At 38.8% G+C, this 13,176-nt stretch overlaps 1 protein-coding gene across 1 annotated transcript in view; it reads right to left on the minus strand.

Moving 5' to 3' along the window:
• The window catches only part of DOCK2 (dedicator of cytokinesis 2), a 562,271-nt gene that overhangs the window by 463,899 nt on the left and 85,196 nt on the right, over positions 1 to 13,176 (minus strand). Inside the window, exons 15-19 of the mRNA XM_044659840.1 lie at positions 7,618 to 7,716; positions 5,193 to 5,265; positions 4,989 to 5,092; positions 1,993 to 2,176; positions 1,739 to 1,836 (exon numbers count right to left, since the gene is read on the minus strand). Of these exons, the coding sequence (XP_044515775.1) occupies positions 1,739 to 1,836; positions 1,993 to 2,176; positions 4,989 to 5,092; positions 5,193 to 5,265; positions 7,618 to 7,716 (558 nt within the window). The remainder of the gene's footprint in view (positions 1 to 1,738; positions 1,837 to 1,992; positions 2,177 to 4,988; positions 5,093 to 5,192; positions 5,266 to 7,617; positions 7,717 to 13,176) is intronic.

Raw genomic sequence — 13,176 nt, forward strand, 5'->3', positions numbered from 1 at the left:
CAGCGTAGGAAACTCCCAGGTGAGGACAGTCTTTTTATGGATACATATCAGTCCCTGCCTGAAACTTATCACCTTGAGAGTTGACTAAGGTACTGAGTGGTCAGGTAAGTGACTCAGTTTAGTCAGAGCCAGAAGCTGACCTTCCATCTCCCTGACTCAGGGGCCAACTATCTCCCCACTAAATCACCATGTCCCTGGATCTCCAGGTTGCAGAAGAGAAAACCGAGGGTCAGCAAGGTTGGCATTGACACAGCTGGTAAGTGTCAGGGGCAGGATTCAAACCTAGCTCTTCACTCCAGGTTTGGCAGGCACTCTTTCCACTCCCCCAAGCCTGCCTCCCTCCGGTAGGATGGAGAAATATTCTGAAGAACCTCCAGGATGGGGTCCTGCCACACCAAGTGTTGATTTTCTGATTTTCTGCCTACACAAAACTCTTGATGCAAACGAGGTCACAATGCCTGCTGAGGTACTTTCCTTAATCCTCGCTGTGAGGAGAAAAGAACTTCTTTAATTAGACCAACACCTGAAACACTTTATATTCTCTCTATGTCACCAAATGGACATAACCAAAATACCTCCAGTGTTCTGCTTGTCCTGGCAGAAATCTCAGCTTAGAGACAGGGCTCCATCCTTTGAGATTTTTTTTTCGCCCATGCCTCATCTCTGCTTCGCCAAGTTGGGTAAGCGGGTCAACTCTATTTTCCCAACTTTCCTAACAACCAGGGGTTATAATAAAAAGTTACCAGTTGCAGTCACAGAGTTGCAGACCTTAGCAGCATGCTGATAAGCGCCTACTGTGTACAAGACAGTCTATTAGATATAGCAATTTACCAACCAAAGCTTCCCAAGAATATGGAAATACGTATTGCATGGAAGCACTGCTATAACCTATATCGGACTATTTGTACTTTGTACTTTGTTTGGGGGGAACAGCAGGGCAGGAGATGGAAGAAAGGAGAGAATCCGAATCACAAAAAGTCAGAAAAAAATTGTTAAAAATTGTTTCTCCAGGTAATTTTTAAATTGTCATAATAAAAAAAGGATAATTTCCCAAGACACTTTGGGGCACTCTTTTGTTGTGTACTTAGTTACTAATTCATCAATCAGCAAGCCAGGCATTTGGAAATACAAAAGCTAAAGTGAAAAAGGCCCCCATCTTCAACAACTCTATGGGGAGACTACCATGTACACAGAGAGACATAAAACATAATGTTATGGGTCTGGGGAGGGACAAGCACTAGTAGCTGGAGGCTCAGGAAAGATTTTATTTACTGTAGAAGGTAGTCACTGCATCGACTCATCAAAGCAACCAGTGATTCTCTGAGGTGGATGGGAATAATAGAGCACTCAATTAGAAACTTGGGTTCAAAGCCCAGATAGGCTACTTGGTCAATGTATGATCTTGGGTAACTCACGTCACCTCCTCAGTTCCCTTATCCATAAAATGAGGGGTTTAGGCCAGATGATCCCTAAGTTCTTTTCTAATTCTAAATCCTATAACCTTCTTTTCTATTTAAGAGGCATTTTCAGTTCTCATTTGGGGAGGGGAGATGCTCTAACATCTTTCAGGGACATCTCAATTCTGGCTCAGTGTCTAAATTTGGATCATGTAAGTGAAGGGATTTGATTAAAAATAATAAAGAGCATTAATAAATACATTTATTTTATAATATATAATTATAAAATTAATTACTTTTAAAAATGAGTAAATAAAGAATAAAAATAATAAAATACCAACCTTCACGACTTCTTCTCCATCCACAATTTTCAGTTTTTCTAAATTCTCTTGTAGTAGTTCAGGTTTCATACGCCACTTTAGCAGACCTAGTAGACCCACTAGAACATAGAGCACACGTATTATCAGATTAGGCCCTTCATTTAACCTCTCTTCTGATTCTATCTCCTCTTCTTCCCTAATATAACACAGATAGGAAAAGCACTATTTCCCTTTCACCCCCAACCTCACCCCATCCTCCTAAGCAGCCTCATTACCATTCTGAGTAAGTTTGGTAGAGCATACGAGGGTAGAAATAGAGAACACATCTCTGGAACTGATGGAGAGTCCTCCCACACTGCTGGAACTCCGGCTCAAGGTGGAGCCCTTGCTTTCAACATGGTGCCGATAGGAAGGAAGAGTCAGGTAAGCACTGGCATCCTCCATCTTCTTGCTGTCCCCCTAAAAACATCACCCAGGTTACTCCTCCAAGACAAGAGCCAAGTGTCTAATACAAGTCAGAGATGGCAGTGGTCAAGTTCTTAAATAGCCATGAGAAGCTGGGGGGTCACAGAGAGGAGGAGGAGGAGGAATAAAGTCAGAGAAGGAAGGACTAAATGAGCAGAGAATTTCTGAACTAGGAATTTTGGTCTATGTGCTGTAACATGAGACACTGAGAATCTGTTTAACGGGGAAAGAGGGTAATCCAACAGATGAAGGCATCCAGACTGGTTGTTTCAATTCAGTGTATAGTTACTAAGAACATACTATCTGTCCCCTTCTGGAAAACATTATGGGGGGCAGCTGGGTAGCTCAGTGGATTGAGAGCCAGGAGCCAATACACAGAAGGTAAGGGTTTTAAAAAAAATCATTATAGAGGGATTCGAAAGGAAATTGCTGACACCTTCTTACATAGAACTGACCACTTAACCTAAACCAAATCTTTTCTATGTAAATAAGAGTTATCTTTAATCTACCAAATTCTCCTTCATTAATTTATATCCTCTTTCCTTACCTTTTTATCATCAGCATACAGTGCTGACAAAGTTAAAAAAAATCAAAGGCAATGAGCTGGAAGCTAGGTCATCAGGGTTTATTCCTAGCTTCCCTTAATCTTTGTCACATTGCTTTGTTCTATAAAAGAGGAAGAATCAAAGTGTAGCAAATTCCACCTCATTCCCAACCCGGTCAGACTCTAAACTAAAATTTATGGGATTATAGATTGAGAGAGGGATATTAGAGGGCATCTATGTCCATCTCCCTTATTTTACAAATAAAGAAACTGAGGTCCAAAGAGGTCAAATGACTTGACCAAAGTCACATGGGTATTAAGTAACAGGCAAAATTTGAACCCAGTTCCTCTAGCTCCAAATGAAGCGCTTTTCCCATTGTACCAGAGCACTACCCTTATATAATGGGACACTTGGCAAACATATCTTTCCTTTGTTTGTCTGTTACCCATATTTGACTTTTCATTGTAAAAATTATTTTTAAAATGACATAAGTGACATAAAAGGTTCAAATGTAGTAGAGAAAGGTGGGTGGGGGGATTTTAGCAAGAAACTATTTTATATTTGGTTTCTTTGTAGACTGGTGTTTGTTGTAAATGTTGAATTTACAGTTATAATAATGATCTATATCTATATTTAAACTCTGTTAAGTAATTAAAGATATTCTTGTATGAAGGTAAGCACTTAGCATTTTAGCACTTCTGTTACAAGTCTATGTCAAGAGCATAGTGCTAATGAGGCCAAAGTTATTAATTTAATCCCAGTGTGGATCAGTTAAATCTGTTTTCCATGTTCTCATTCTCTCTCTCTCTCTCTCTCTCTCTCTCTCTCTCTCTCTCTCTCTCCCTCTGTCTCTCTCTCCCTCTGTCTCTCTCTCCCTCTGTCTCTCCTTCTCCCTTTGCTTCTAAGCTCACTATTTTTGTACTTTGGCATATGCCACTGTCACAAGGGTGAGAAGAAAGGGTACAAATATATCAGTGCAAACCCACTGCTTGAAGTCCATGCCACTCCCTCCAGATGTGCCGAGCTTTTTATGATGTCAGACAATATAACACTATTGGGTCCCAGATCTTCTTTACCACTCAAATTCTCCTTATTAGATTTCCTTCACCTCAGTAAATTTCTTTTTTCTTTTTTTTTTTAAACCCTTACCTTCGGTCCTGGAGTCAATACTGTGTATTGGCTCCAAGGCAGAAGAGCAGTACAGGCTAGGCAATGGGGGTTAAGTGACTTGTCCAGGGTCACACAGCTGGGAAGTGCCTGAGGCCAGATTTGAACTTAGGATCTCCCATCCCTAGGCCTGACTCTCAATCCACTGAGCTTCCTAGCTGCCCCCTAAAACAAAAACAAAAAAAGGCAGGGGGCAACTGGGTGGCTCAGTGAATTGAGAGTCAGGCCTAGAGATGGGAGATCCTAAGTTCAAATCTAGCTTCAGGCACTTCCCAGCTGTGTGACCCTGGACAAGTCACTTAAGCCCCATTGCCTAGCCTGTACTGCTCTTCTGCCTTGGAGCCAATACACAGTATTGACTCCAAGACGGTAGGTAAGAGTTTTAAAAAAATTAAAAATTAAAAAAAATCCACCTCAGTAAATTTCTATATTTTCTCTGAAAGTATTTAAAGCTCAGTCTGTACAGAAAGTACAACACACACATACACACAGCCACATATACATGTACCTGCATACACATGTGTACCCTCCAAACTGATTTAAAAATATGGATTACAACATAAAGACAATTTTGAAAGACTCAACAGTTCTGATTGCAGAAATGATCATCCAAACTTCTAGAGTACCAGTGTTGAAGAATGCTCCCCACCTCTTCCAAAAAAGACAGACTCAAGGTGCAGAATGACAAATTTATTTTGGACATGACTAATGTTGGAAATTGTTTTGCCAAACTCTGCAATTTTGTTACAATGGTTTTGTTTTTCTTGCTTTCATTTTTCCCAAGTAGCAGAGATGTAGGTATAGTGGGCGTGAAAAAGAGTTTCCCCTTTCCCCTCACCAAAAAGAGAAGAGAGCAGAAGGGAGGCCAGAAGGTATCACAAACAAGTAGGGCTGCTTGGAAAGTTACATGTTGGATTTATTGTATACTTAAGAAGAAGAGCAAGCTCTATATAATAGAGATTCACAATTTTATGTCCAATCCTATCCTTCTGTTCTACAATGTATATGGAAATGCTTATTTTATTTGCTGTTTGTTAAGTTAAGAATAAGAAAAAAAAGAAATGAAAAAAAATTAAAGAAAAATGCTATTGTACCTTCAAGACTAACAAATCATGGTACCCATCCTGCAGAGTGGTTCCATCCTCCTTCATCAGCTTCACATAGGACATGGCAAAATTCTTTTCCCCTTTATCTTTAGCTGGAAATGGAAATATATGTTGTCAGAGAAAAGAAATGTTGACATCCCACTGCCCCACCCAGCAGGGCCCTTGACAGCAACTTGAGCCACACACACTTACACTCTAGGGAGGATCGGTGTCGAAACATGAAACGCAAGTGGATCTTCTGCATGTCTTCAATTGGGACAGCCACCTTTGCAAAAAGAGATCGGGACTCAAAAAACAGAGGGTTAACATCCCTCCCACCCCCAAAAACCATTCCATTTTGCTGAGGGCTCTGCACGCTGATTTATTACACATCCATCAAATCTGATGAACCATAAAGAAATTACACAAGGACTAACTATGAAGAGAAAATAAAGTACCAAATATAATCCATTTGGCAAATTGCATCCCCAGCCAATAAAAATAAGCCTGTAGATTATGGTGGGGGGAAATGAATCTCCCCAAATTGATATAAAAGTCACATAACTTTAGCACAGGGTTTTATGCACTGCAAACTACGCAACGTACATTTCGCTCTCATACTCCAGGAGTTCTGGAAATGGCATCAATGCTTAGCAAATTAAGTGTGGTCATTAGGGGCTTTGCTTGAGGAGCCTCATTTATGCAAATTAATAACACACTTTAATCCAATAAATATTAGATTCAGAAAAAAAATCCTGAGGCTAAATCTTATCCATGATTATACACAGAGCTTCTTCTTGGTATTTCTTTCCAACAAGTTCTGTTACACTAAAAATTCAGGACCATCAACCTCGTTGGTCACCCCTGTGCAAATCATTCCAGTGCCAGTGGATAGAGATCCCTGAAGACCTATTCCAACCATTCTCCACTCCCAGTTCCTAATTATCAATCCCGCTGCAACCCTGATCTGAGAAGGCTGCTAGGTTAAAATTGTGAGCAAACAGAGCAAAAAGATTGTCCTATCACCCACTAGCAAACCATTTGAAATGGTAGCTAGAATGCCAAAACTGGAGTCAGAAAGACCTAGGTTCAGATCCCACCTCAGATATTCATTACTTTTTGAATCAAGGCAAGTCACTTAACCACTCTGTGTCTCAGTTTCCTCATTTATAAAATGGAGTGTTGTGTTTGATGACCTCTAAGGTTCCTCCTAGCTCTAAATTGATGATCTTGCGAAGATCCACTTTGAGGAATGACTATTAAAACTCATTCCAGATTCATGCTTTAGGATCCTTTTGTCAAGAGAAAGAGCTTATCATCCTGGTCTGAGTCTGTTTGCTAATATATTTCTTTTAGACAAGAGTAAGGGCTCTGAAGGTGTACCATGTCACCTTCTGCCATCATATCCTATCGTCCTGCTCAGATCAAAGAAGATCAAAGGTCAGGAATTTCAAAGATGGGAAAGGATTTTGGCCAAGGTGGCACGAGTGAGAGAGAGTGTAGATCCTCCCTTGGAAAAAATAGCTTGCAAGCATCAATGTTCCATGAATTTTAAAAGTCAAAGTTGAAATTGAATGCCAACATTTGTAGTGTTTCTGTGGTTGGGTGTTGTCTGAGGGACAAGGGTAGGGCTGGGAAGGAGAGATGTGGAAGGACTATTGCAAACAATAAAATAAAGTGGACTGAGGTGGTGAGACATCTCTTAACTGGTCCTCTGGCCAAATGCCAAACTTAAGAGTAACAGAGCATTAAGGTGGAAAGGAATTTTAGAGATCACCTAGTCTAAGCTCCTCATTTTAAGAATGAGAGCTAAAGAGGTTAATTGACCTACCCACGGATGCACAATGGGTTATGAAGGTTTTAATGATTTTATATGCTTTTTTCATGTCTATCCCATCTTCGCCATTAAATTATTAACACCTTTCAAGTAGAACCTATATCTTCTATTTCCTGTGTCACCATTCTCCCTGGGCCTCTTCTCCCTTTCCAATGCTATGTAGGACAAGTTCACAGGATTACACATGTATCCTAGGATCCCAGTTTTAGACTTGAAAGAGACTTCAGATATTATCTAGTCCAACCCTCTCATTATCCAAGTGAGAAAACTGAGGCCCATCAAGGTTAAGAGGCTTGTGCAAGATCACACAGCTAGTACACATCCACGGTAAGATTTTAAAACCAGAGATTCCTAACTCCAGGTCAAGTTTTCCATGATGCTAATGGTAGATAATAATAAAAATTTATCTAAGAATCTGCCAGATGGGACCTTACAATCATTCAGTCCACTCCTCTCCTTTTATAGATAAAGATAGTGAGATGAGATGGCTAGCCCAATTCTACCCAGATTGGAAGGGTCATTTAAATTCAGGCTCTCTGATGCCAAATCTAAAACTCTTTCCATTGCTCTGGCATCTTCTCTTTTCAAACTTTATTCAAATCACTATCAATTAGACTTCTACATACCCAGAACGATAGGCCCTAGGTGGAAAAAAATGTTTATATATCCCACGCTGATATCTACTTTCACCCAAAATGCTAACTGTATTGCTGAGATTAAGAATGCCACCAGGACAGTGAAGACAAATCACAAATTTCTCCACTCATCTTCCACCATCCCCTTCCCCAACTTTTGCCCTACCTTGACAGTTTCCATCCAGCGTGGCTGCTTGACTTGATAGTAGAGGACAGATCTGTATTCACTCATAGGTTTGTCTCCAGCTCCCACACAAATGGCATTCTAACCCAAAAGGAAGACAAAGTTGTAGATTTCAGTTTTCTTCTCTTTTGACAACTTTGGTACCAATGTCTTAGCTTGCCAAGCTACCTAGGCTAATCCTCCCACTTTCCCAACCCTTCCCACTAGGTATCTATCATTTCTCCTCCACATTACAGATTTATCCATGAGCACTCCAGCCCCTGGAAGTGACAGCTGCTTAACTACAGAAATTCTATTACTTGCATTCTGGAACGCACTGAAGCAAGGCTGGCACTGATGATGCCTTATTGAAAATGGTACCAGGCCCAGTAGTTACTGAGCACCACTGGTCTTATTAATCCGATTTGTTTCCTAAATCTAAATGAGCACCAAGTTTACAAACAGGCTCAAAGCAGCCAAGCAGCAACTCATTCTGATAGATTTCTAATGTGAACACATTGGGTAAGGGGAAAAGTGCAGCCTTTGGAAGCATATGGGCATCAGTGTTAGAAAGCAAGGTTGGCACAGAGAGTAAAGGGCAGTCTAGTAGAAAGGATGTGAGCCCATGGATAAGGAGACCTTCAGTTCACGGCTGGCTTTGTCACTAATGAGCTGTGTGATTTGGAGCAAGCCACTTTACTCATAAAAGAAGTGGGTGGGTCTAGATGGACTTGGAGGATCTTTCCAATTCTGAAATTTCATGATCTCATGGACTGAAATTCTTTCTGTGGTATCTCTATGGTCCCACAAGACAGATTATCAACTTAAGCAAGAATGAGAGTTTGAAGGATGGAGTACTTTCTAAAAGACAGAGCAGGCTGTCTTTATTCTCTCAGCTTCCTCTATCTATGGCAGCTGCTTATCAAGAAAGAAGTCTAAGTGATTATTATCATTGTTATTATTAAGAAGAATGCTTATTTTTATATGGCACCTTTAAGTTTGTAAAAATGCTCTATATACAACATCTATGAGAGATAGGTGCTCTTAATACCCCCATTTTACAGAGGACAAAAATAATATTAGGTTGACATTAGGTAAAGTGACGTGCAAAGTATTATGTAACTAGCGAGTATTAGAATGATGATTTGAATCCAGGACTTCCTGACTCCAAGACTAATATTCTACCTACCTCAGTACTTCCTGGAAACGTATACTAGCTATGAAGAGAAAAAATATGTATGAGTATGTATGTATGTATGTATGTATATATGTATATACAAATATATACATATATTTTACTAATTTTATTATATATAAATAATGTTTTTTTCTATTTTGTTTTGCTAATTTACTATATACTATTTTGCTATTTCATTAATTCAATACTAAGATCTTTTAATTCCTAAAATGTTTTTAAATTATATATTTTTACCAGAACTTTGATTTCACTGCCATAATGCAATGAGAACTTGCTTTGCAACTTAGCTTCATCCAGAATTACCTAGGAAAGGGGAAGAATTAAATGACTGGCCCAGTACTGCATGACTCTGAGGAATGTCCTGGTATGACCATCAAGGCAGAGAAAATATATATATACACACACACACATATATATATATACACACACATATATATATACTAAATACCTATATAATGCAACTGAATTATGAGAAATAAAAGCCTGATTATCTCAAGAGAAATCTTTACATCCTGGGCTTTCAAAGAAGAAAAATTCAATTAAAATAATAATAGTCTATATTTCTATAACGACATAAGGTCATATTGTTAACTGCATCTTACAGATGATAAACTGAGGTTGAGAAAGGTTTAGTGATTTGTCAAGGGTCATGCAGCTAGTCAGTGTCTGAGGCAGGATTCAAAGTCAAGTCTTTCTGACTCTAAGCTTAAGTGTCTATCCACTAATTGATTCTACCTCTTATCAAATCTGACTTGGTTGACATACAGTACCCAAGAATCCTCTTGAAAAAAAAATACCTAAATTACCTCCTCCAGAGGAGAGATTTTTTTCTAACTCTTTCCTTCTGTCTTAGAATCAATACTAAGTATTGGTTCTCAGGCAAAAGAGTGGTAAAGGCTAGGCAAAAAAGGTTAAGTAACTTGCCCAGGGTCACACAGCTAGGAAGTATTTGAAAGCACATTTGAACCCAAGTCCTCTCCTCTCTAGACCTGGCTCTCTACTCACAGAGCCACCTAGCTGCCCCATGAGATTGATTTTCAAAGGAGGCTAGAGGAAGGGGTCCATGATGTGTGATATTAGGAAAAGATCCTGGGCTTTTAAATTCCTATTAAGATGTTGAAGCATACAAAGGTAATTTCAAGATACTTCAAATCCATTGAAATTAATGACAGGATTGTCAGATCTTACTTACAATGTTCATTCAAGTCTTCCTCTTCATGTCAGAGAAATAACCCAAAGTACAACATTTAAGTGTGGGCTCAGAGGGAGCTTTTATTGCTCTCTTTTAAGAAATGGTCCAGCTAATTTCTTAGAGAACCATCACCAGATTGGCCACAGAAACTCTTGAATACCAATTCTCATGTAGCAGAGAAGTTACTATTCATGCTTGTAGAGGAAGTGCCTCCATAGGGCAATCAGAGGAACATAGATGTAAAAGTGGAAGAAACTTGAGTAAATCATCTAGTTCCACTCCCTCATTCTGCTTATGAGATATCTAATTTGTCCATAGTGACACGACTAATAAGGGTGAGAGGCAGGAATTAAATTCTAATCCTTCTGACTCCAAGGTCAAGACTCTATCCATTACACCAGTGGTTCTCAAAGTGTGATTCAAGGAGGTCCTAGATTTAAAATTATTTTCATAATAATCCTAAAATATTTTAATTTCTAACAGTAAAAAATTATAGCTATAAGCCATATAAACAAAAGTTCTTGTGGGAGAGGAGTTCTCAATATTTTTTAAGAGAGTAAAGAGGGCAGCTAAGGTGGCTCAGTGGATAGAGCATTAAGCCTGGAGTCAGGGGTACCTAGGTTCAAATCTGGTCTCAGATACTTCCTATATGATCCTGGGCAAGTCACTTAATCCCTATTGCCTAGCCCTTACCACCCTTCTGCCTTGAAATTGATAATTTGTATAAAAGGATCTTTAGACCCAAAGGTTTGAGAATCATACTACAAGTTTTATATCATGCTACCACTCAGATTCCTGAAGTCCTTAAGGGAGTCTTATGTGTAAGACACTGGAAGAATTTCTATAGTAACCTGAACTCTTCCTTTAACCAAACATTGGATGACATTTCTGGGGTTACAGCTTTAGTAGTCAGTAAATTCTGTGTAGCTTACAGGTTCTGTAACAAAGACTAGTCAACAAATTAATATCCCTACAGATGAGTAGCAGGAGTCTCAAAAAAAAAAAACCCAACTACATCTCATTCCTTAGTAAGACTTTTCAGTTTCCTAATTTTAAAAGATTATTATTCCCTAACCTCACTTCCATCCCTAAACCCAAGCCTGAGATGGTTCCACTTTTTCTCAGAGCTTTGAAGATAAAACTGAAAACTTTGAAGTCATTATAAAACTGAGCACCAGCCTGGGTTTATGGAGAGACTGAGGGCTGTACAAATCAATCTGAAACTGGAGTCAGGTTGACAGAATATCTTCCAAATTCCCCATAAATAGTATATAACACTTAGAGCAGTCTCCTGCTGCACAGTGGGACTAGGTGTGTGTTTGTTCCTCTCACCCCTGCATTTTCCTTATCTGTCGATGCCAAAGGGGATAAGGAAAAGCAGAGTGGTATGCAGACTAAACTGCTATAAAGGACAGCTGTGTCACAATAGGTGGTGAACTCTGGGAATATTTTTAAAAAGGCAGAAGCAGCACCTCCTACTCAAACTCCAGTGGCTCCCTATCATCTCTAAGAATAAAACATAAACTCCTCTGGCATTAAGCAATAATCACAACCTGACCTTATCTACCTTTCCAGACTTGATTTTATATATATGCATATATATGCATATATATATATATACCTTCTACAAATGTTGTATCATTGTTCAGTCATTTACTCATGTCCTATTATTCATGACTCCATTTGGAATTTTCTTGGCAAAAATACTGGAGCCATTTACCATTTTCTTCTCCAGCTCATTTTACAGATAAGGAAACTGAAACAAACAAGGTTAGGTGACTTGCCCAGGATCATTTAGTTATTGACCCTGAATTACTATCTTACATTTAACTATTGAGCCTGAATTACAACAGCTCATAAGTGTCTGAGACCAAGTTTGATCTCAGGAACATGAGTCGTCCTGACCACTGCAACATCTACATTGACCCTTGTATTCTTCCTAACATACATCAATCCATCTCCCATGTTTTTGTATTGGCTCTATCAAGTCCCACTTCTATATGGAGTCCTCTCAGATACTAATGCCTAGCTTTTAAGGTTACTTTGTATTTTCCTCATATGTCTCTTGCATACAGGTATACACATTGATTCCCCTACTAGAATGTTTCTTGATGATGGCCAATTCAGTGGAACTGCCTTCCACTGGAACTCTGTTAAGTCATAGAAATTAAAGTTTCCTTGGAGGTTATTAATTGATGGTGGAAAGAGTATATAATGACATTTTAGGGGTTCAGATGTGAGTTCTGTTTCTAATACAACATAAGACAAAGGTTTCACATTTTTAATCATGGGAACCTGAGCTCTTGAAGGGAAGCTAGTGATTTCCTTTGGAAGAATATCAGATGTCAAAGTTTCCCAATTATCTAAGAAGAAAAAATAAGTCAGAGACACTGGCCAAGTGTACCTGGGGCTTCCTTATTAAGAGGGAACATCCTGCTACAAGAGTTATATGTTTTATCTGCATATTCTTTTTATTGCTTTTCCTATCAATCAATCAATCAATCAATCAGTGAGCATTTATTAAGCATTCACAAAGGATCTGGCACTGTAGATACACAAAAATGGCCTCTTCCCTCAAGGTGCTTTCTTGATTCTAGGCAAGCCAGTTAAACTCTCAGTGCTCCCAAGCAAGTCTCAAATATTATAAATTCAGGGTCAATTGCTGATCTGCATTGGCAGAGGGAGTTTCTTATCCAGAACTCCCTATTAGGCCCAGCTTGAAATAAAAGATTGGAAACTACTCAAGGACAAGGGGTAAATTGCATTTAGTTTAATCTCCCTCAATGTTATTACAGTGTACTGCACATAATAAATGCTTTAAAATATTTGTTGACTGAATGACTACATAGTTGTTAAAGTCATTGACATTACTTATAATCATACATTACATTTTTGTGTCATCAAAATTCATGGAGTTGTAAATTGGACCAGATATTCTGGAAAATGATTTGGAATTATGTAAAAGTTAATTTTTTTGACCAAGTGGTCTTACTCTGCCAATATACTCCAAGGAGGTCAGAAACAGAAACAATGTTCTAACATGTATTCTAATATCTTAAAAAAAACAATTATTCTGATCTTTACAAACACCAACGTGAACTTTCCATATACAAAGAATAGGGGAGTAGATGTATTTATATATGAATGATTTTATATATGTTTGCATGTACGT

The sequence above is a fragment of the Gracilinanus agilis genome, chromosome 2, assembly GCF_016433145.1.
Source record: "Gracilinanus agilis isolate LMUSP501 chromosome 2, AgileGrace, whole genome shotgun sequence".
NCBI lineage: Eukaryota > Metazoa > Chordata > Mammalia > Didelphimorphia > Didelphidae > Gracilinanus > Gracilinanus agilis.